The following is a 21,884-nucleotide window of genomic DNA, read 5'->3' on the forward strand; positions in this document are numbered from 1 at the left end:
TATGAACTAAAGAAATTTGATTTCACAGTTGACGTACGTACATTTCATGTGTCCATTCAGGTTCTCCTGTTCCCATTACTGGTGCAGACATGCTGGACTACCTGGTTCAGTCCGGTAACATCAGCCAACCTGACGGTCTCTTGGCAACATGGTTTCACAGGGCCAACAAGGAGGAGGAGATGAACAAAGCTTTAGCGAGTAAACACACACACACACACACACACACACACACACAGTTGTTGAAAATAGAAAACGGTTGTTGTTGTTCATGTAGGGGTCAACTCTACAGTTTAGAGATGTAATAAAGTCTCAAAACTCACCCAGGAAACACACTGTGTGATAACATGTATGAATGTAGCACCTTATATGATGTCATCACCCTCTCAGGTGACGCCATGGTCCTGGAGGCTGACGTCACCGTGAAGGGTCTTGGGACGCCCAGTGAAGAGCCAATCCCCATCATGGCTCATCCTCCTGACATCTTCAGTGACAACACTCTGGACCAGTGGCTGGACGCTGTGTTGCCCTCAAAAAAAGGTTTTGTTAGGGGACTATTATTATACTGTATGTGCATAAAATCATAAAAGCAAGGTTTTTGTTCTGAGCTCAGTGTCTCTCTACAGGGATTAAGTTGGATTTCAAGAGTTTAAAGTCAGTGGGTTTGTCACTAGACCTGCTTCGTCAGAAGAACAGCGACAGAGGTATAAACCAGCCTGTGTGGCTCAACGCAGACATCCTACGAGGTCCAAATGTCCCGGGCTTTCTGCCACCAGTTAATGGAACTGTGTAAGACATAAACCCAGTATCAGTATATTGGACCTTTATTTCACCGGTGATGGTCTACAGAGACAGGAAACATGAGTAACACTCACCTCTCCTTCCTCCTCCTCCAGATTTCTGCAGCTGATTCAGGAGAAGTTTCCACATGTGACTTTATCTCCTGGATGGAAGGTATCACATAATCACCACACAAAGCTTGACCGTAGCAATTTACTAGCACTGCACACTAATGCGTCACAGTTATTTATTCTATTTATTTCATTGTAAAGCTCTATATCTGTGAAATTTACACACTAAATAAATGTAGACCACACTACAGTAGTGTACAGTAGTTCTGCATTGGCTTTAATGGCAGGCTGCAGAGCCAGAACTAAGTGGCTGATAACCCGGTAGTGTGTGGAGAAAACATTTTAAAATATTAAAGAAATCTAAATATCTTTAGATAAATTTAGACATCTACATTAGGGCTGAACAATTAACCATAATTTTATCAAAATCGCAACACAGCCTACTTCAGTTTTCAAATCACAGGAGGCGCAATATTTGTTAAAGCCAAAATGTGTGTCAGAATATCATTTTCGATTAATTATTGATCTGTGCATATCTTATTCTACATAACTGTTTCTCGCAGATCAAATATCACACAGTACTCATTTAAAATATGTTTTTTTTTAATTAAAATGAGAATAATGATGTAAAAAAGTGGCATTCCCTCTGATTTTGTAAATCATAATTGCAATTAGATATTTTTTCAAAATCGTTCAGCCCGAATCTACATAGTGTTGAGCTTAAGTTAGGACAAACAAGAGAGAAGACAGGACAGGAAGTAAAACTTAACGTACACACAATAAAACTACAAAATAAAACAGTAAAACAAGGAAACCAGAACACCAGAAACAAATAACACAAAATTCAAATGTACAAACAAATTGTCTGGAGGAATTCAGGGGTCATGTCAACTGATCCACAGCCCTCAAACTTTTTTTTTTTACCGACAGGATCTAAGATAGTAGATAATATGGCAGCATGGACTGAGCATGCAGGTCAGGTTCATGGCTGAATGGTTGGAACTGACATTGTTTCTGACAGGTGGCCTACGGTCCTCCACTCTTCACTGAATCCTACAACAGGTCCATGGTAGAAGAAATGTACAGTCTCATCAAAGACGTCCCACAGAGGGTGAGCAACAAAAAAACCCCACAAAGGTCGCCCACGTTATAAAGCATCAATGAATGAGTTCTACTCATTATTTCACATCAGTTTATGACATATAAAGACCTTTTTTATCAATTTATCATTATCAGACATCATTTATGTTGTGTTGCATTAGTGACCGATATTCTCTCATAATGTAATTTTTAACTCATTTTTATTTTATATCCCCAGTTAAGGTGAACCTCACAAACAGTTTCTGATATTTGAAATGTGTTTTGCCTCGAGTACATACAGTACAGGAGAGTCGTGATGTTTAAGATTATATAATTTCGCTTATATTCACCTGGTTTGTTGACAGTATAGTTCCAATGGTTCCAATATGAATGTGAAGATGTTACAATGAGTCAGTAAAACATCTACAAACTCTCCTCAGGTAACATTTCCAGTCCACGCCCTGTTGGTCCGCGATGGCTGGCAGCACCTGAGCTGGCTCCTCAATCAGTCTCCACGGTAACTCACGCAGTTTCCTTCATGACAGGGAATGAAATCACTCATTTAAAGAAAAGTTTGTGTAAAAAAAATAAAAAACACCTTGGGACCTTGTTTCCAGGTTCAGTCTGACCTTGTGGCAGGGGTCAAATCATCCAAATATCAGTGACCTGCTGTTTGTCCGTGACAACACCCACCACACCAGAGTCTACTATGATATTTATGAACCGACGCTGTCTCAGTTTAAAGAAGCTGCAGGTAAGACACACATATTCAACAGCCTAATAAAAAAATATACCCCCAAATATTCACAAATTGATTTAAGATTGAAGATGAAATATCTGTCAATGCGGTAAGGAAATTTTGCATGTATAGAATTCTTAAAACTAAGCCAGTTTTCTTGTAAATCGAACCATTTTAAGACCAAAAAAATGAAACACACATTTTTAAATTGTGTTCATTCTGTAATAACTGTTTGTTTCTTTGTTGTTGTTGTTTTTTATTGTTGTTTACTTACAGGGCTGCAGGGACGTGTGAGGACGTTCTACCCTGGAGGAGACCTGATGGACTTCCTGTGTCCAAACCACGATTCGGACACCAGCTTGTCCATAGCAGTCACACAGTGCAGCAGCCTGAATGTCCACTGGTTCACAGTCACTGACCGCACGTCCTTACTGGCTCAGCTCACAGGTCTGAAGAGACAAAAAAAACAGTCACTGATTGTAAAAAGCTGTGATTTAGAAGCCAAGAATGACAGAAAACCACTCACAGTGCAAAAGTTAATCCAGAGATTCAGATGTGTGAATGTGTGAATTAGAGAACTGTCAGTTTGTGTCCATATAGGCTGAACGTATATTTAGAAGTGACCATATATAAAATATGATTCTGATTCCGTGTGTATCGAGTTGGTGCCGGAGAAGGAGGAGGTATGTTGGTGGTGCGGATGTTTTCTGACAACACACGACCTGGTGTGATTCTGGTGGAAGGTTCTGGAAAGAGCTTGCAGCCCCTCACACTGCAGGTAACCCAATGTGTCATCATTTTTTAAATCATTTCTCTGATAATTTATCATTCTGTATCATCTAAGGCAAGAAATAGTGTGAACACAACACTTTAATAAATAACTTTATCTGCTAGTTTTAAGCATAATTAAAAGGATCCAGGAATATGTGCTGGATCACAATTCAGATTTATCTTTAATGGAGATATGTCCATAATAATCACATAGGAAGTTTGTGTACAGGACGTCCTGCAGCTGCTTGAACAGAGTGTTGATGCTCGCTGGGGTCTTTACCTCCGAGTTCACACACAGCAGCTCCTGGAAGCTTCTCTCACTGTGGTGAGTTCAGCTTACAGCAGAGGGACGCTCTACAGGCCTGTGTGGATCAACGTGGACAGTTTACAGAGCAGCGTAAGAAAACCCTCCACATTCACTCATGAGCAGAGAATTATTGCACATGTAGTAAAGTATCAGGGTGTTTCAGAATGTAGGTCACAGGTTTCTTGAACAGATGAGTTGGTTGCGTTGTGTCTTCTCTTTTCATCTCACAAGATCTAAATTTGGGTCAATTTTATCATTTTGTAGAGAGTTTTATTCCCACTGCCGTCATTCTCAGAGACTGGGTCACGATCTACAGATTTGCTTTTAGGGGGCGTCACCAATTAAAGATGCAGATTTTCTTTGCTTAATATCTGTTGAATAACACGTGCAATAAATGGAGTTGATTCATTTATCAAACTTACATCTCCTGGAAATGGCTGGTTTAGCTATTGAGAATAAAATGACGTGTTAAGAGAAAGGACAGTAAACAAACTCGGCTCACTTGAAGATTAAAGGTCATCTACGAGAGTGTGAATAAATTGCAAAAGAAACAGGACAGCACTCAAGAGGCAGTGTGTATTCTGAGTACAACACGATAAATATCCACAGGTGTGGTCATTTTAAGTAACTCCAATGCATAACAGAGACTTTCCAACAGGGGGAGACACAGCATGTCCACCTGAGACTGGTGAATATACCAAGGAAATAATGTATTTATGTGGCATTTGTTGTAAGTAAATGATAAAGAAAAAAAACCCCATAACACATACAAGTAATGCACAAATAATTGACTGGCAGTGTACAAATGTGCACTTTGTGTCCAGGGATTGTGCAACTTCCCCTGCGTGTTGTTCTTTTTACCTTTTTTTTATTATTCTTACTCAATGTTGCATTGCAAATGCAAACAAACTGTTAAAAAAGTGTGTCTGTTTACAGGAGTTTGTGTCCACAGTAGAGAGGCTGTTCCCGTACGTTACCATCGTCCTGACACAGCACAGCTGGCCTCCTCACGTCCCAGCGTCAGTGGCAGGATTGTCTCAGAGAGTGGCTCTACATCTGATCACAGCATCACTGCCGGAGGGACACCGGGGACTTCACTCTGTCGCAGCACTGATGGACAGATATGACCTCATAGTGGAGGAGGACACAGAGAGCGGTGCTGAAACTTTAGACGTCTTGAAAGGACTGAAGAGTCGGCGCACGGGCGGAGCAAACACAAACCTGTATGTGATCAGTAAACAATCCTGAGCAGACATACTCTATGTATCGTCATTAAAAAACAGGGTAAATATTCTATAAAACTCTCTGAACAACAACCAGCAGATGTTAGAGACACATTTAAGTGTCATAACATGTTTTGGTCCAATTTAGCTGAAACTAAATTGGAATTACATGAAGTGTATCACAAACACTGAAGCATCACTGTACCCTTTATTTTTCCAGTGCAAGATGCATGCAAAATTATGTTAAATCAAACAATGTAGATGGCATTTTTCCCAGTATTCAACATGTTTCAATTTCACGTCAGATCTTCACCTCCTCCCATGAGGTTATGCTATGTGGTTCCATGTTTTTGGGGAGCAGGACTCAATTCACTAGATGATTGGTTTACTTGACACTGTGGGAGATTGAACAGCCATAGGGGAGTTTTAATATAAAATGCCCATTCATAAAATCTGTCATCTTTCATTAAGGGATCACCAACTCACCTTTAACTGGCTTAAGTGTTCACTTAAGTTTGTGAAGGTTCTCCGTCATCCAAGTCTGTATATTGTTGTAGCTTAAAGTCACATGATGAAATAAATACTGTCAAACAAGAATAGTTTGATGACACACTGATCACATGAAACAGCTTTAAAATTAAACTGTTTAATAAAATGCTTTGGTCTGTTCTTAAAGTGTAAATGTAAAAAATGTCAATAACAGTTTAAATTCCTATGAAAGACCCTGTGTGACGTGTTTGTTTGTTTTTTAATGACAAAACAGAAGTTACTGTCAGCAAATGGACTCAAGTAGCTCCAATTAACAACGTACCACCTTTAGTGTTTGTAAAAAATACACTCAACCTTCAACCCTATATTTGGTTATATTTACAATGACCTCTACAGTCCATCAAACCTTTCAATCAGTCATTGTCAAACTTGGAACTCCCCCTAGAGGGAGGGGAGAGACACTGCATGTTGCCATAAATGACAAAAAGGAAAATATGAAGTGAATTACAAGGATTTTTTATACTAATATTATACTAGTTACTTCCCCATCATTGTGAATAATTGATCTGAATGGGGTAATGCCACAAAACGTTTGAGAACCACTGTGTTCAATTGCATAGTTTTAAATTTCATATTCAAACCAAAGACTGTTTAGAAGATGTGCAAAATGAACCCAAAATATAATATCTATTTAAGTACAACTACCATTCAGTTTCAGAAACAGCATCAAATAACTTTAACCCCATCTGATCAAAAACATACGTATGATAAGAACTATATTTTGGATAAAACAGACTTCATGTAAAATTGAGCTTTATGTTGTATCATGTCTGATCCACTCACTACAGTATGCCACTTTATGCCACCAGGGGGAGTATCTGGGTATTTTGGCTTTACTTCCATCTTTTCACACAGTCATTAATCCAAAGTGAATTCATGTTAAATTCCATCTTATGTGTTTGTGATAGTTTGTTTTTAATTTAAATTGACCCTTTTTTCTTGATCTATATGTACCTTTAAAAAACATTTTAATGCAAATATCACAGCAAACTGTTTTTTAATATATATATACAGTACACATATATATATATACAGTATATATATATATATATAGTGTCTATAGCTGCAATGATACACTGTCAGTTTCGCTGTCACGGGTGGTTCTGTCTGTGTCTGTGTCTGTGACCTGACTTTGACCTCTTTGCTCCTCAGAGGTGAACTGCAGCTTGTTCTCAGTCAGGTACTGTCTACATGAACAGAAGGTGTGGTAGAAAGTGGAGGAGAGGCCGGCGATGTCATTGGAAATGTAGGGAAGGACCTCAGGAGACGCCTGGTTATAGTAGCTGATCTGGAAAAACAACCACAAAATAATAATTGGGTCAGGTTAATGAACCTGTTCAGAGTGTGAAGTAATATTTTGGATAACCAGCCAAACTCTTGATTGTACCCACAGGTGTTAAACTAGTGTGACATTATTTTTAGTTTTTTTTGTTTTATTATCTTTTTTTAAGTTCATCAGAAGTGATTATCATCTTAGACCCAGGTAAAATAACTACTGCAGGGAGTTTCAACTTATGCAAAATAAAAAGTAATAAACGAGTTTGAAAATCCCGTTTTGGTGATATGCGGCTTCTTCTGACACTTGCTATAATCTCTCCCGTTACAGATTATTATTTTTTTTCTTGGTCAAAGTAATTTAGAGGAAGAATTGTATTAATTTTCTATAGCAAGCAGCACCCTCTGTTGGCCACAGCAGGACAAACAGTGCCCAAAATGGTAAAATATTGAAACATCCCTCTGTTATGTACATGTTTTTACACAACCTACCTTAGTAAATAGACATTTGCATCAACCATTCATTTTGTGACCTGTTAGAGTAATGTGTTAACACTGAAGTCACAAAGTAACTGATGGAGGCAGCAGTGTATCAACGACTTGTGTGGCCATGATGTAAAATCACTCATTTTCTTTATAGACTTTGGTGTGGGAGATCGAACGCTTTACAAACTTCAGTTTCCAGTAAGAAAAGACTGAGTAACAGAGAGAGAGAAGTGCAAAACACATTCTTAGGTTATCAGAGAGTAAAATTCACATTGATTTTCTTGTGTCCAAACTGGTTCTCGGTGCTGAAGGCGTATCATTGACTATGTGCTTGTACCTGATACAACCTGATTTAACTTTGAATAGCTAACATGCCACACTCTGACATCCATACCTCTGCAGTGTAGTTCAGTGTCAAAGGGACATATTTTGGGATAAACAGTGACATGTTTCTTGTCTCACCAGTGACATGTTGTTTTCCGTCTCCAGTATGGTGAACCCAGCACACAGAACCTCCCCTCTGTTATACCCTTCAGTTGGAGGGTAAGTGGGCAGAGACACTGAGCGCAGGGCGATGACGTATGGATCTCTACAGAAAAGAAACACTGAGACACTGACAGTAGGGGTGCGTGACCTTTTTACTTCTCACTGTGTGAGTCACTCTACTCACCCGCTGCCGCATGGATTCCTCTTGGAAGCCAACAAGATGAAGTCGTGGAGAATTCCTTCTACCTGACTGGCTGAAGACGGGGAGCCTGCAGATCTGCGATGAACTGACGGGGTGACCACGCGGTACAGGAAGTCCTCGTCATCCACACGATGAATCAGCTCACAGCTCCTGAGCGATGACAGAGAATAGGAATATTAACCATGTTGTGAAAGACACACATTTTTAGGATAATACTTGACCGTCTGCAGCCACTTGATCAGTTTATCTTTAGATCCTCTCGCTGTTGTTTGCAGACACATGTAAGAAAATGTGTTTTAAAGACCAATATACTTGTGGACCTTGACTAATCAGCTCCAAAACTTCATCATCTGGAGACCATTTTTTTACTCTCTGGCTTTCGACCCAGTATGAGACATTGCTTTTACCTGTTTGTCTTTTTCATTTGTTTGTTTTTTAGGTCTTAGATTTCTATATTTTATTTATTTCATTTATCACTGATGTACAGCACTTTATTTCAGCTGTTGTTGTTTTTAAAGTGCTGCCAAGAAATATTCAGCATACACGCAGACCATAAATAGACCCTCACCATAAATAAAGAGCTGGGATAAAGACAACCTGCCATAGAATAAGACACACAACTTTATTCTATTTTGTTAGTAGATCTATAAATTATATCACCAGAGGTTTGGTCTGTGTGTTTGCAGAAGTTTTTAAATTTACACAGTTCCTTGAACACATATCACATAGTTTCTTCTCTAACCGGTTTCTGTGATGTTAACTCACAGCGTGCGAAGACTGTTTGTTATCCTGCAAAACTTTGCAGGACTAGTTTTCCTCATTGGGACCAAAGTCTGGTCCTGATGAGAAAGAGCCTCATGTCTCAGCCTCTCATTAAAGGTAGGACTAAGATGTGACTTGAGGACAGGCTTTGGTTGGGTTAAGCATTAAGTGGTTATGGTTAAGGTTAGTGATAAGACTTTGGTTTGGCTGTACAAATGAGTGGAAGTCAATGTAAAGTAGACAAACGTGTGTGTACAGATAATGTGTGTCCCAGCTCGGTCTGTTGCTGAGCTCGGCCAGCAGACGAAAGGCTGTGTGAGCAGGAACATCCACCTCAGCCTCCACCCTGAAACTCAGCGTGGATTTCTGCTCCAGTGTGTAAAGACGGACCTGGAAACACAGATTCTCCCGTCAACTCTAAAAACTCAGGAAACACAAAGGACATAAAAAAAAACTCCTGTTCAAGCAGACAAACTACAGATACCTTGTCTTTCTCAGAGCTGAGGCGCCATTTGTTTCTCGCAGCCAACATCTTCAGAGCTGACACATTGTTATAGCTCAAATACACCTGGAAAACACACACACACACACACACACACACACACACAAGATACATATAATACAGTATATGCAAAACGTGTTCTTGTTTCACAGCCCAGCATTATTTGTAGTCTTTTCCCAGTGTGTCCTTGGTAAACATCTACCACTTTTTTGTACTCTGTCTTAAAATAAATTCTTTGAACTTTTTCCGAGAGTCCTCATCTTTGCACCAAAGTTGAGGCAAATGTAGCACATGGAGTGGAGTTGTGCAGTGATCAGTGTCTTTTTCTCACCTGGTTTCTGGGGTCCCAGGGGACGGACCGAGGTACCTCGGCCTGTGTACGGGATATTATATACTTCCTGGAAGAACAACAGAAGACGAGATATTAGTTTCATTTTTATAACTGTCAACTTAAATAAATAACACACATCATGGATTAAATGGTCAAATAAATCTTTTTTTTTTTTAAAACCACGCTCTGAGGCAAAAAGAGATTATATAGCATATAATGTGAAAGGAAAATGTATGATGGAAACATAACAGAGTCACAGTTAAATATTTGATATATAATGTCACAGGCAGAAGATGGAACCGATGTTTTTGGTTTTATTGAGTAAAAGGAGAATAAAATGAACAACATGAGCGGAAAGATGATTAACCTGTCTAATCTTATCTTCTTCCTGGCTATGGCCTCTTGAAACCTCCTCTCCCCTTCCTGTTAATGAAAGACAGAGACAAGAAAAGATAAAATAAATGGCACTTCAAAGCCTCCTTGTTTATAAACATCCACACCTTTTCAACTGAGGTGGTAAAGTTCATTGTCCCTGTTCAAATCTTGATCACATCAGGTCCAGCAGCCTGTTTTCTCCACTTTAATAATGTATGTAAAACAGGGGTCGGCAACCTTTGTGACATGAGTGCCAGTTTGAAATTTTCTTCTCATCTAGTGTGTCATTATCAACAATAACACAAAGTTAAATTATGACACAAAATACAAAAATATTTCCAATATACCTGGAATTTTATTCCATTCATAGAGCACATCTCAGTGCTGTATCTGATCAAGCTTATTATTATTATTATTATTATCATTATTATTATTATTATTAATAATAATAATAATAATAATAATAATAATAATAATAATAATGATGGTAATGATAATGATAATGATAATAATAACAACAATAATAATAATAATAATAATAATACAACATCTTAAAAAAACACTGCATTTAATAAACATTTTATTGGGAACTTGGGTATTTGGGGATTTTATGTTGGGTATATTTTTTTGTATTAATATTGAATCCAAAAGTAAGCTCTGTCTACAATGTAAACAAGTAAAAACAGACTTCACTGGAGACATTCCAATAATGTGCAGTGGTGCCACATTCTTTTCCTCTGTTGTGTTTATTTGTGCATGTCACGACTCATTCTTGTACCATCATTTTCTTACACTAGCATTGGTTGGACAGGTTTTGTGCCACTTCAGAAAACAGACACTGCTACTGTTTTCTACCTCAGATGACACAGAGAAGAATGAATGCTGACTTCTTATTTCTGTAAAGTATAACTTGCTCTGCTGTCGTTTTACCAGTGTCAGACTTTATAACATTGCTTCGCTCACCAGGGGTTCAGGACGTATCCGTGGTAACGTACATGGCGTCCTGTGGTCATCGAGCACCTCAAAGGTCATGAAGGCAGAGTTTATGTGTCGGTTTGGTCCCTCCTCCTGGTAGGCCTCTGCTCGCACACCTACCTCCATGCTGCATGACAAGGACAAACACACGATCTTATCTTGTTATCTTGACATGGATCAGTTTTTTAATCGTCGCTATCTTTATGACTCTACCTGTTTTTAAGGGCATTGTTGACAATAGCTCTCAGCAGAAGTCGGTCTCCAACTTGAGAAGGACCTCTGAACTTGAACATGTCAATGGTGCGAAGAGTCGGATGAGCCTGACACAGACGACTGAAAGAGAAGAAGATACACAATACAAGAGCATGACAGCAGCGTTTGCAAAACTTTCTATATGTTATAGAATATATATCTTCTATAGGCACCCACTTATTTTAAAGATGGCAAAATATCCTGACCCATAATGTAGCAACTTTACAGCCACATCTGCAATACCTATAATTCTGAATTAGTAGACATTTGGTAAATTAATCACATGCACATTTTCTGAAGAACATATTCACATAAATTTTAACTAAAATGTTGAAGTTAATTAAGGACCCACAAAAATCTGTTGCGATCCATCTGTGGGTCCTGACCCAGTCTTTGGAAATGTCCGACTGTAAGTGTGTACTAAAACCTGGTCCTAATGAGGCATAAGCTCATTTCTGAGGAACTAGAACTGAATTGTGGTTATGGTTATGGTTAGGCATTAACTGGTGATGGTAAAGGTTGCCCAATTAATGGAAATCAATGCAGTGTCCCAAGAAGGATAATTAAGCCTGTGTGTGTGTGTGTGTATCCAGTGAATGAATGTACCTGGCAGCAATCATAGCCACATTCACCATCCAGGCCATGATCTGTCCTCCAAATGTATTCAGCTGATGAGACAAACAAAACAAGAGGTACAGTTACACAGATTACACTGCACAGTAAAAACACCACGCGGAAAAAAGCCTTAATCCCTACAATCGTGACCAAATAGATCACCTGATGGTTGGCGTGAGGAGGTAGAACCAGCTCGACACTCTCCACCTTGGTCTTCACTGCTGCCACTGCATTGCCAACTGCTGAGTTATCAGCTGTCACACAAACACACAGACACACACGAATCAAGAGGACGTACAGTAGGTAAATATAAAGGTGAAATGAAAAAAATTTAATCACTGTAATTCCATTTATTTTATGAAGGGAAGGGAAGGTGCACCACACCTACCTTGCTGGATGAAGCCATTGGAAAGCAGATCTTTGATGATGTCATCATGTACCATCCTGACCCTCCGTCTCTCGGCTGCGACGCTGTATTCGACCTGTTCTTTCTGAGTCTGAGGCACGATGGGCTTCAACACCACCTGTGAGGTTAAGTCAGCATATGACACATCCACACACGGATGCTTGCCTTATCCTACATTCTCCTAATGATTTAAAAAAGGTAATTTCCACCTATACGTACTAACCTTTTTCCCCGCGTTTGTACGCTGGGTTACAAAGGTGGCGCAGGCATTACAAACTCTCCAGTGACGATCAGAGAACAGGTCCTCACAGTTCACCTGTATGCCCACCTGACATGCAATAATATGAGATACTGTCACTCACTGTGAAATATACACATTGTTCATTCATATTTTTGGGACATAAGCTATTAAAGAAATTGAGTCAACACATGAAAAACATGTCACTTCTGGAAAAACTAATAATTCAAGTCATTTAATTGTTATTCAATATTATTAAAAATATATTTTATATTATTAAAAAAACATTATTATTTCAAATAAAATTAACATTATTATTTCAAATAAAATTAACATTATTTCAATAAAAATTAGATTTTTGCTCCTGTGTGAAAACTGAAGAAAACAGGTCACTGTGGCTTTAAACATCTTTATAGAGTGAAGACAACAGAGAAATATTTTATATTATCATATGAAAATAGACAGAAAAATCCCTATTTCAAATTCAGAAGCAACTGAAACATTTTACATTGTTGAAAAGGTGCAGACTTAGGCCGACTCTGTGACCAGACTGCCTAAATAAAGTAGTAAATGGCAAAACTATCACATTTACCAGGGTGTCATGTTTACTTTACTTCAGATTAAATCTTAGGCCAAAACAAAACTGTGCTTATTGCACAGTGATTTGATCTGGGAGTGAATGCTGATCATATCAGCTGTTTTGAGAAGGGATTAAATAGATAACGGTGAACCTTTCTGCTAAAATGTGAAACAATTGGTATAAATAAATGTAAGGCAGCCGAGAACACTTGCCTCTGCAGCACTATTTCACAAGAACATCACATGAATCTTGGAAAACAAGAAGAAGGAGGAGGAGGAGAGGAGGCAGTGATGCAACATTATGAATACCAACTGCCATAAAACATTAAAGAACAGTCCGTACCTCCATACTGGTGTTAAAGGCTCTGTTCACCTTTGCCTTGATGTTCACCACCTGACCCACACTGAACAGAGAAGCATAAAGGAAGAATGAGTATAACTGGAGGGCTGCAACAATTAATTGATTATTTCTTTACTATTCTGATAATCGATTCATTGTTTGAGTGCTTTTTAAAAGAATTAAACTCTGACTCTCTGACATTTTCAGATTATTTTCTGGGTTTTTTGCTCCACATAACATAAAAAATCACTCAATCATTTAAATTGGTGGATTTTTGAGATCACCGTTTTATGGACGAAATGAAGAAAATAACTGACTGATCAATTCAATATGAAAATAATCATGATTTACAACCCTAATATACAATATACACTGTCTGGCCACCTGGATTTAACTAAGTAAAAAGGTAAGGGGTTGCTGCAGCTGGTCAGGTCTAGGTTCAGCAACATTATTTGCCCAAAGAATGAGGTCAGCTGACTGCCAGAATATACTAAATGACCAGATTATTCCATCAATGGATTTTTTTCTTCCTTGATGACATATTCCAAGATGACAATGCCAGGATTTAGCGTGCTCAAACTGTGAAAGAGTGGTTCAGGGAGCACGAGACATCATTTCCACACATGGATTGGCCACCACAGACTCCAGACCTTGGCAGGCAGTGTATATACACACACATGCACATAGTCATTTGGAAGGACCAACACTTCCTGTTACCTGATGGTGTGATCAAAGTGGATGTCGTCCATGGAAGCAGTGACGCAGGGACTTCCAGCGTGTCTCTCAGCTGCATATATGACACACAGATATGTCAGGTCCTGTGCTTGCAACATACTGGACACTCAGCAATAAAATCAAAGTCAACATCCAACATAGATGACTAACACACACACGTCAGTCTCACCAGAAAGGCAGGCGGTGGAGTCCATCCACTTGAGCAGCTGTCCCACGCTCAGCTCCTGTCGATGGTTGCTGTGGCAGGGCATCACAATCTGACTCATTCTCACCTCTGTTGGGTTCACCCTCTCGCCTTCCTCTTCTTCTTCTTCTTCCTCATCTTCCACCTCGTCTCTCTCCAGGTCACCTGACAGTCTAGAACTCATCTTCAAAGATGAGGGGAGAGGAGGAGGACTTGTTTTTAAATGTCTTAAGAGGTCAGCTGACCAGCTGCTCTTGTTCTTGCCAAGATCATGGCTAAAAACAGTGTTAATAGAGTCTTTTCTGCAGCGAGACCCTCAACCATTTAAAAAAGCTGAGGATGTATCTCCTTTTGCTGGGTTTCAGCAATGGCTGATGCATAGACTATTTTAAATGTACTTATTTAAAGACTAATGTTTTTCTCTCGTTTTATCTTAATACATGTATAATTTCAAATGTTGATTTTACTTTGTATTGTCTGTACAACACTTTGGTCAAATGAGGTTGTTTTGACATGTACTGCTTAAACAAATTTCTAGTTACTTATTTACTTATTAAAACTGCATGTGCCTACCATGACTATTAGCAATCTGCCTGATAACAGAAGCAACCAACTTTATTCTTTGAACATTTCTCAGTTTCAGTCAGACTATCAAAATAACAGTATTGCTGCTCAGTAATACTGCAGCAATAATAAACATAAAACATAAACAAGCCTACAATGCATATTATGGTTGAAACTACGATTATTTTCATGATTAGTTCATCTGTTCATTATTTCCTTCATTAATAAACTCATTTATTAGTCCATAAAATGTCACAAAATGGTGAAAAATGTTGATGGGTGATTCCCAAACCTCAAAATGAGACCTGAAATGTCTTGTTATGTCCACTAATCAAATATTTGATTTACTGTCAGAGTTAAAGGTGCAAATAAACTAGTACATATTCCAAAAAAATATAAAAGAAGCTGAAATCGAGATAAACCCTCAAAACAATACATTGGTTGTCAAAATATCTGGCACTTTTTTATTTAGCAGTTGACTAAAATGTGACGTTTCAATGTTAACGTTTGTATTTGATTTTAAGTTTAAAAAAGTCAATGTCCTCTAATGACTCAGCAGGTCACATCAGTGAAGTGTTGACATACCTTGGTTTACTACTGCAACAGTTTCCTGTACACTCATTCACTGTAAGCAGAAGATACGTTTAGTTTTGCTTTGAAAACTTTAAAAATCAAAACTTTCACACACACATTTACCAGCTTAAGAAAACCTGTTAGTAATGTGACAAAAACGACTATATTACAAACTGAACACCGATCTGTGCATGTAGCTACAGATTCAATGGACCCGTTTAGTTCCAGTCACTGACAGTAAAACACAAACATCTCAACATTAAATAAAACATAAACAATGACTCTACTGTATATATTATCCACTGTCAGGCTGACTCTGAGTCACAGGCTTTTATAATATGAGACAAATGTAAACACACAGCAGCTAACATAGCTCCACAGAGCAGCTAAACTCACTAGTACATATGAAATAGCTTTGCTTTACATGTAAGATATTGTACTCACCGTAATATTTCGAACTTTAAAACTCTCTCACCGTTCTTGAACCAGGAAAACGACAGAAAATACCTGCACGCACACACACACAAACACACAGTGAGAGTTAGCCACATTAGCTGTTTCACCGTTGTAACAGTTAGTGTTAGCTAGCTGAGTTCACGTCTGCGACATAAACTAATAACTCATTATCTTTAGTGTTCATTACATTCACGAGAACAAACGAACCGCGGCTACTGAAGAATCACGGTCTGCTTGGAATGTCAAGTGAAGTCAAGTTCCGGTTACACATTTCAAAATAAAAGCCTGACCAGCCAACACGGTGTTAGAAATGTTGGGCTCATTAATGACAGTGAGTGAATCTAAGTACTTGAGTTTACTTCAATATCATCGACTCATACGTAGAGACCACGAAAATAAAGATATACATATATAATATAAAATATAAGTAAAGAAAAAAACCTTTTGTGACGTTATACTTGTTTTAGTGTAAGTATGCTGACCAGTAACCAGTAACTCTAAGAAAAAAACATAAATATCAGCAATTAAACAGACATCAATTATCATATTAATTAAAATTAAATGACTACATAAAAAAACAACTGGTAGGTTACAAGGTAGGTTACTTTAGCACTGAAGGCAAAGCAAATGACTTCCTGTGTCTGTGTATGGCTAACTTTACAATTTTTTAAAGAGCGTATGTCAAACCTCACTATGAAATTAACACTGTAATCTTGATAAAGTGTTACCTGGCTTCTTTTTACAGACACGCGTGTCATACGGTCTTCGTGTGTGTGTGTGTGAGTGAGTTCAGGTGAATGTGTTATTCTTCTGTGACTGTCAGGCTGCATTTGAGGGCGTGGACAGGTGTTGTGTATTATTAGCGTGCACCCTCGTTGGGAAAAGTACTTCCTCTCTCCTATGGTTTAAAAATAAAGAAAAAATGTGGTGATTGGAAAAGAAAAACAAGAAAAAAGATCAGGCTCTGTGTGGAGATCGTTGTGACTGATCATATATGGTCTATTTTCATGAAATGCGTTACTTTGCTGCCACCAAGTGGTATAATAAAGAATGACACTGTGGTAGTGGTAATACTAAAACCATTGATTGCAATGTAAAATGCTTAGTGTTTGTGAAAAGGGACATCTACGAAACATCTATCCATCCATCCAACACTTTATCCTCCCACGAGGGTCACGGTGCAAAAAAGGTAAAAAAACAAAACAATTATTTTGAAGCACAATGTCCTGGAATTACTGTGAAGACGCAGGTTGTCCCTCGTGGCACTTCAAAATAAAAAGAGATTTCAATTTACTCACATGAAACTTTAATATTTAACTTTCTCCATTAAAGATTGTCCCGATGATGGAAATGAATCTTTAACAAAAAAAAAAGAAAAAAAAGACAATGCATAATAATATTGTATAATGCCCAGCCCTACGAGAGTATCTTAAATTAAATTAAATTAAATTAAATTAAATTATCAAGACAATATCGTCACCATACAGAAACTTTAGACACAATACATACAGGTGAGAGAGTGACAGGTTTTATTGATGTGAGCCAGGTCACAGGCTGTTTGAAAGGACAGGAGCAGAAGTATTTTGTGATATAACACTGGTTTAGATACCAGATACACACGCACACGCACACACACACACAGTTAGGAGGTAAGCAGTCCTATACAGCGCCGTGCAGGTACATGGCCAGGAACTTGTTGAATATCTCGGGCTTGTACCCGGCCAGACCAGCTGGTACCTGCAAGGAGAAACACAGCGACTAATCAGAGACTGTTCAGCTTCTTCACACTTAAGATCAAGTCTGTGGTTAAAAACACACACAGAGCAGTTGCTGCCTAAAACATGGCACTCAGTACATTTACACTGTCTGATTAAAACTACTTTTAAAATACACAGTTACCTACCACAAGGCTTTGACCCATACACATAAACAATGGAAGTAGCCTGAACACCAAATAACAACAGGTGCATTTTTGGACTGACAAAGAAACAGAAATTAAATATTGTGAAGTCACTGGACGGTAGAAAGGTAGACAGACACACTAAAGACAGGTCCAACTGCAACCTCTTAGAAGAGCTTTCCCTCACGTGCCCATTAATTCTAACCACGACTGTTTCAGACACAGTGTGACCCAATCAGCATCAAATGGGTGCGTTTTCCAGAGTGACTGTGGCTCCTTTTGGACATAATACTACTGCCCCCTAGTGTTGCAAAGTCAGACAAACTTCTTTTCATAAACCGATTCTCTGTTATAGTGTGATGGAAACACACGGACTGACTTTCTCACCTTCACTTGTTTCTTCTTGATCAGTGGTCGGACTTTAGCAAAGTCATAGAGCTCAGCATCCTCGTCCAGCCAGGCCTGAGAGGAGCAAACAGCATTTCAATTTCATTCTTGATTCCAAGTTTGTGTTTGTGCCAATATGTAGTGGCATTTCTCAGGAGAGTTCTAAAAACACTCTGACTCACGAACATAGTAGTAAAAATGACAGTAACATAATAAAGATGGTTTTACCTGGTTCTTAATGCCATCATCCCCTGAGAAATCTGTGGTGTTGAGCTGGAAAACCAAAAACTGGAACATTCTGCCATTGGTCCCAACTGCCTGTACTGTTATAGGACAATCTAATACACGCTGGGGCTGAGTCTGACACACACACACAGAGAGGGTAAGAACGACAATGATTTATAATTAATACAAAGAACAAGCTGGATTTAGATGTTGAATATTAGTTTATGTTGCCAGGAAGTCAGTGTCTTTACCCCATACAGTTTGTGTGCTCGGGCCAGAGCGTTTCCAAATGCGAACATGAGAATTTTGGCTCTGAACTGTTCTCGACGAAGTGAAAAGTTGGTGTCAGCTCCATCCAGGATGTAAAGCGTGTGCACATGAGGATAAGGATAGTCATCCCTGAAACCTGATTGGATGAGAGGGATGACAGGAGTGAGGGAAGCAGCACAACACTGAGAGACAATGATGAGAAAGAGCACAACCGTCCTCACCTGTGTTGTTCATCTCCTCTTTATACACATAGATTTTCTGCAGGTCGATGGTGGGGGAAACTGGGTAGAGGGATTGCATGACGTGATCTGCCGTTTCTGCAACTTCCTCTCTCCCAGAAACCACTGGGAGAGGATCCATGCAGCTGTGCAGTAAACCGTTCTGACCTCTGATCTGGAACAGGTCCTCACCTGGTACAAGAAACAGAAGCTGAAGTCTACTACCATACATATATGGACTTTTTCCACTATGGGCCACGCCATTAGTGTTTATCTTCCGATATCATTACTCGCGCAACAAGAATAATTTTTGGACATGAGTCTGTCTTTTAAATCAGTCCATCATTTTAGTTGGACTGAAACAAATGATCAGGACTTTGCAGATCTCTGTCTTTAATGTAGCCGTCGGTCCATGAATACACTTTTCCAGAGAATTATCTTTCAATTATTTTAAGGGGTGACGATAACTCATTAGAGCAAGTCATCTATCAACTTGAAAGCTGTGGGCGATTACCCCAGCTCTGCCAGTCTACATGCCATGTGCCCTTGAGCAAGACACTCAAATGAGTGCGAGTGAATGGGTTAATGGCAAAACTGCAGTGTAAAGCAGCTTTGAGTGGTCATCAAGTCTAGAAAAGGGCTATATAAAAAACAAACCATTTAACTCTTATTATACTTTTAAAATGCTGCATTGTATACAAATTATATTTTCAATAATAGGCTCACAAATGTGGAACACACTTATAAGCACTGTGTGCTGAAGGTATAGAAAAAATAAATGTTTATGTTGGAAATTGCAAAAAAAACTCAAAAAAACAGTTAACACTTTTACACTTTAAAAAAAAAAAGTGTACCTCTTTTCCACGTAGCTGCTAAAGAGTATTTTTCCGCAAGCATCCTCCTGCCGATCGCCGGGTGGCTGGACTGTAGAGTTGCACACAGGTGCATGAGGTTGTTTAACAGAGTGTTGCTGAGGGAGAAACACAAGAGAACAAGGTGAGCAGAGAAAGAGGGTGAATAAATGTTAGCAGCTTTTTTAGAAGCTTTACCTTAAAGAATTATACCTCAAATTAAATTGATACTGCACATTTTTTCCTTGCTTGGTTTTTAACAACTTTATTATGGATATGTTTGTTTTGGAGAGGAACAACCCTCAGGCAAAAGAACAAATCCTATGTGAAAATAAAACACCCATGCGCTAATAATAAAGAAAAACCCAAACCTGTGAGTGTCATGAAAATATGTCAGAGGTATGCAGTTTGTAACACGCTACCTGTATTTCGTTTTGTCCGGCCGTTCCTCTGTCGTGTCCCAGAAGCGAGCGTGTTTGATGGCATTCTGCACGCGCTCGTCCTGATCTGGAATCTGGTTGGCAGGATTCTCAACAGCTGACAGGAGCTGAGGTGGCAGACCAGGGATCAGCTTTGTTTTGGTCAAACACAGAGCCTGAGGCACACCTGAGGAGACAGGAGGTGACAGAGAGGCTCAGGTCACTTCTCCTCACAGGCAGGTTGGATGTCAACACTTCATAGGAGGAGGAGATTTAATCCTTATAGTTTCAATGCGTTACATTTCAGGAGGTTTATTTGCAAACAATTTTGATTATCATGTGAAGGTTTTACTGCAGGAACGAAACTGCACCTTATTACACATACATATATATATATATATATATATATATATATATATATACACATATATGTAAATAATCTCTTTCCCACTTGTATTACTTACTTGTATATTGTTTATTTGTTGTTGATTATCTATTGTTGAGCTGCTGTAACGTCGTTTTCTCTCCACTGTGAGATAAATAAAAGCTATCTTATCTTATCTTACACTGATGGAAGCCTATAATCACTCTCAATATTAAACTATCACCTTGCTATTACTTTGAAAATAACAATGTATTATTACCTCCACACCACACTTTTAGTAAATAAGATATAGGACAATATTACCTCTATGTTAGAATGTTATGTTAAGATGATGACCATGTTGTTAATGAACTGTAATGTAAAGTGCCATCAGTGTACAACCACGTTTGAGTGTTAGGGAATATAGTTTAATGGCAGTTTAATGCCACTAACATGTGTCATATATGATTAAAGCTCACCTTCCAGTAGACTGCTCCTCTGGTTGAACACATAGCACGGTTTCTCTTTGCTCAGCGGCATTTTGTCAAGCGGGGGAGACTTGTAATATCTCGGATCTTTGAAGTCCTTCTCCCAGTCTGGGTTCACGGGCTTCGCCAGCCCCGGCACATAGTGCATCCTCTCCCCGTAGTTGATCATCTCGAGCCCGGGGATTGGGACTCTCTCCCTGGGCTTACGCGGAGGGGGGACCTTGGCTGTGAGACGGCGGCTGACAGCGAAGTGTCTCCGGGGCTGCAGACGACACACTCCGCCATGTGCTGATAACCGCCTCAATTCCTTCAAGACAGCGGTTTTAGAGAATGGCGACAGAGCCGCTGTTACACACCGAGCTGTTTCTGGAAACATGTTTCTGCTTTTTTCTAGGTTTTCAACTCTAAAGCTGATAATTTGACCTAACGGTGTCTGTCAGAGTCGACTACTGCACGCTGCCATTTTGAGAAGGATCAAGAATCTTCTGCATTTTCTGGCGGATCGCGATAACAATATGTTAGGAGCATACCGCCACCTACTGTACTGGAGTCTATGCTACAGTATTTATACCGACACCTACTGTAGCGGAGTATGTACTACAGCATACATATAATATAAGGTAGCTCCTAGTCTATATAGATAGACACTGTAGTAGCTAGATGTTAGCTACCCAGTGTATACATATTTAGCTAGCTAGTTAATAGATAGATAGATAGATAGTAAGATAGCCAGTTTATATATTGAGATACCTTCTACTTTATGCTGGTGTTTTTGAGTGGACAGCAAAGTAAGAATTTCATTGTACAGGGAAACGTGTTTCTTTACTGTGCATATGACAATAAACACTTTGAATCTTGAATCTTTGAATCTTTGAATCTTGAATCTCTTGAATCTTTAGTTAATGGAAA

General features: G+C 38.9%; 4 protein-coding genes and 1 long non-coding RNA gene across 7 annotated transcripts in view; 1 reads left to right on the top strand and 4 right to left on the bottom strand.

The window, feature by feature from the left end:
* The window catches only part of dnai4 (dynein axonemal intermediate chain 4), a 13,688-nt gene extending 13,469 nt beyond the window's left edge, over nt 1–219 (bottom strand). The window contains exon 1 of the mRNA XM_058624397.1: nt 42–219. The gene's annotated coding sequence lies outside the window, so the exon portion shown is untranslated. The remainder of the gene's footprint in view (nt 1–41) is intronic.
* fam151a (family with sequence similarity 151 member A) overlaps nt 1–4,998 on the top strand; it is a 6,469-nt gene extending 1,471 nt beyond the window's left edge. The window contains exons 3-13 of the mRNA XM_058624365.1: nt 61–198; nt 388–537; nt 624–786; nt 894–951; nt 1,870–1,959; nt 2,369–2,445; nt 2,546–2,682; nt 2,944–3,114; nt 3,330–3,445; nt 3,668–3,835; nt 4,682–4,998. Coding sequence (XP_058480348.1) covers nt 61–198; nt 388–537; nt 624–786; nt 894–951; nt 1,870–1,959; nt 2,369–2,445; nt 2,546–2,682; nt 2,944–3,114; nt 3,330–3,445; nt 3,668–3,835; nt 4,682–4,993 — 1,580 coding nt within the window. The 3' untranslated portion in view covers nt 4,994–4,998. The remainder of the gene's footprint in view (nt 1–60; nt 199–387; nt 538–623; nt 787–893; nt 952–1,869; nt 1,960–2,368; nt 2,446–2,545; nt 2,683–2,943; nt 3,115–3,329; nt 3,446–3,667; nt 3,836–4,681) is intronic.
* On the bottom strand, nt 2,297–3,806 carry LOC131456248 (uncharacterized). Its single transcript, XR_009239897.1, has 3 exons — nt 3,719–3,806; nt 2,942–3,116; nt 2,297–2,462 (listed from the first exon to the last, which is right to left on the bottom strand). It is a non-coding gene; the product is annotated as an uncharacterized LOC131456248 (long non-coding RNA).
* Nucleotides 4,682–16,661, bottom strand: LOC131456224 (acyl-coenzyme A thioesterase 11-like). 3 transcript variants are annotated; one of them, XM_058624344.1, is made up of 19 exons: nt 16,582–16,661; nt 15,842–15,904; nt 15,410–15,449; nt 14,246–14,444; nt 14,059–14,128; nt 13,345–13,405; nt 12,408–12,512; nt 12,167–12,302; nt 11,941–12,032; nt 11,770–11,831; nt 11,125–11,244; nt 10,900–11,038; nt 9,929–9,984; nt 9,562–9,628; nt 9,213–9,296; nt 8,985–9,118; nt 7,949–8,116; nt 7,741–7,867; nt 4,682–6,805 (listed from the first exon to the last, which is right to left on the bottom strand). In XM_058624344.1, exons 4-19 carry the CDS (start codon nt 14,442–14,444, stop codon nt 6,575–6,577), a joined length of 1,851 nt encoding a protein of 616 aa, XP_058480327.1. In that variant the 5' UTR covers nt 15,410–15,449; nt 15,842–15,904; nt 16,582–16,661; the 3' UTR covers nt 4,682–6,574. The 3 variants fall into 3 exon arrangements, with proteins under 3 accessions (XP_058480327.1, XP_058480318.1, XP_058480334.1); XM_058624335.1 differs by lacking the exon at nt 16,582–16,661 and adding an exon at nt 16,061–16,079; XM_058624351.1 differs by lacking the exon at nt 16,582–16,661 and adding an exon at nt 16,041–16,059.
* A 704-nt stretch (nt 16,662–17,365) lies between these two features.
* On the bottom strand, nt 17,366–21,463 carry mrpl37 (mitochondrial ribosomal protein L37). Its single transcript, XM_058635016.1, has 8 exons — nt 20,967–21,463; nt 20,127–20,310; nt 19,708–19,823; nt 18,857–19,045; nt 18,617–18,771; nt 18,369–18,500; nt 18,141–18,215; nt 17,366–17,590 (listed from the first exon to the last, which is right to left on the bottom strand). Exons 1-8 carry the CDS (start codon nt 21,349–21,351, stop codon nt 17,513–17,515), a joined length of 1,314 nt encoding a protein of 437 aa, XP_058490999.1. The 5' UTR covers nt 21,352–21,463; the 3' UTR covers nt 17,366–17,512.
* Nucleotides 21,464–21,884: the final 421 nt, after the last annotated feature.

Source organism: Solea solea, chromosome 1, assembly GCF_958295425.1.
Source record: "Solea solea chromosome 1, fSolSol10.1, whole genome shotgun sequence".
NCBI classification, from domain to species: Eukaryota; Metazoa; Chordata; class Actinopteri; order Pleuronectiformes; family Soleidae; genus Solea; species Solea solea.

Excerpts from the sequence above, each read along its gene's own strand:
- LOC131456224 (XM_058624344.1), bottom strand. The coding sequence starts at position 14,444 with ATGAGTTCTAGACTGTCAGGTGACCTGGAGAGAGACGAGGTGGAAGAT. Across the intron at positions 12,513-13,344 it reads CCTTTAACACCAGTATGGAG|GTGGGCATACAGGTGAACTG; the intron begins GTACGGACTGTT and ends ATTGCATGTCAG. Across the intron at positions 9,985-10,899 it reads GGATACGTCCTGAACCCCTG|GAAGGGGAGAGGAGGTTTCA; the intron begins GTGAGCGAAGCA and ends TTTCATTAACAG.
- mrpl37 (XM_058635016.1), bottom strand. The coding sequence starts at position 21,351 with ATGTTTCCAGAAACAGCTCGGTGTGTAACAGCGGCTCTGTCGCCATTC. Across the intron at positions 19,046-19,707 it reads AGCAGCTACGTGGAAAAGAG|GTGAGGACCTGTTCCAGATC; the intron begins GTACACTTTTTT and ends TTCTTGTACCAG. Across the intron at positions 18,501-18,616 it reads GAGCACACAAACTGTATGGG|ACTCAGCCCCAGCGTGTATT; the intron begins GTAAAGACACTG and ends TGTGTGTGTCAG.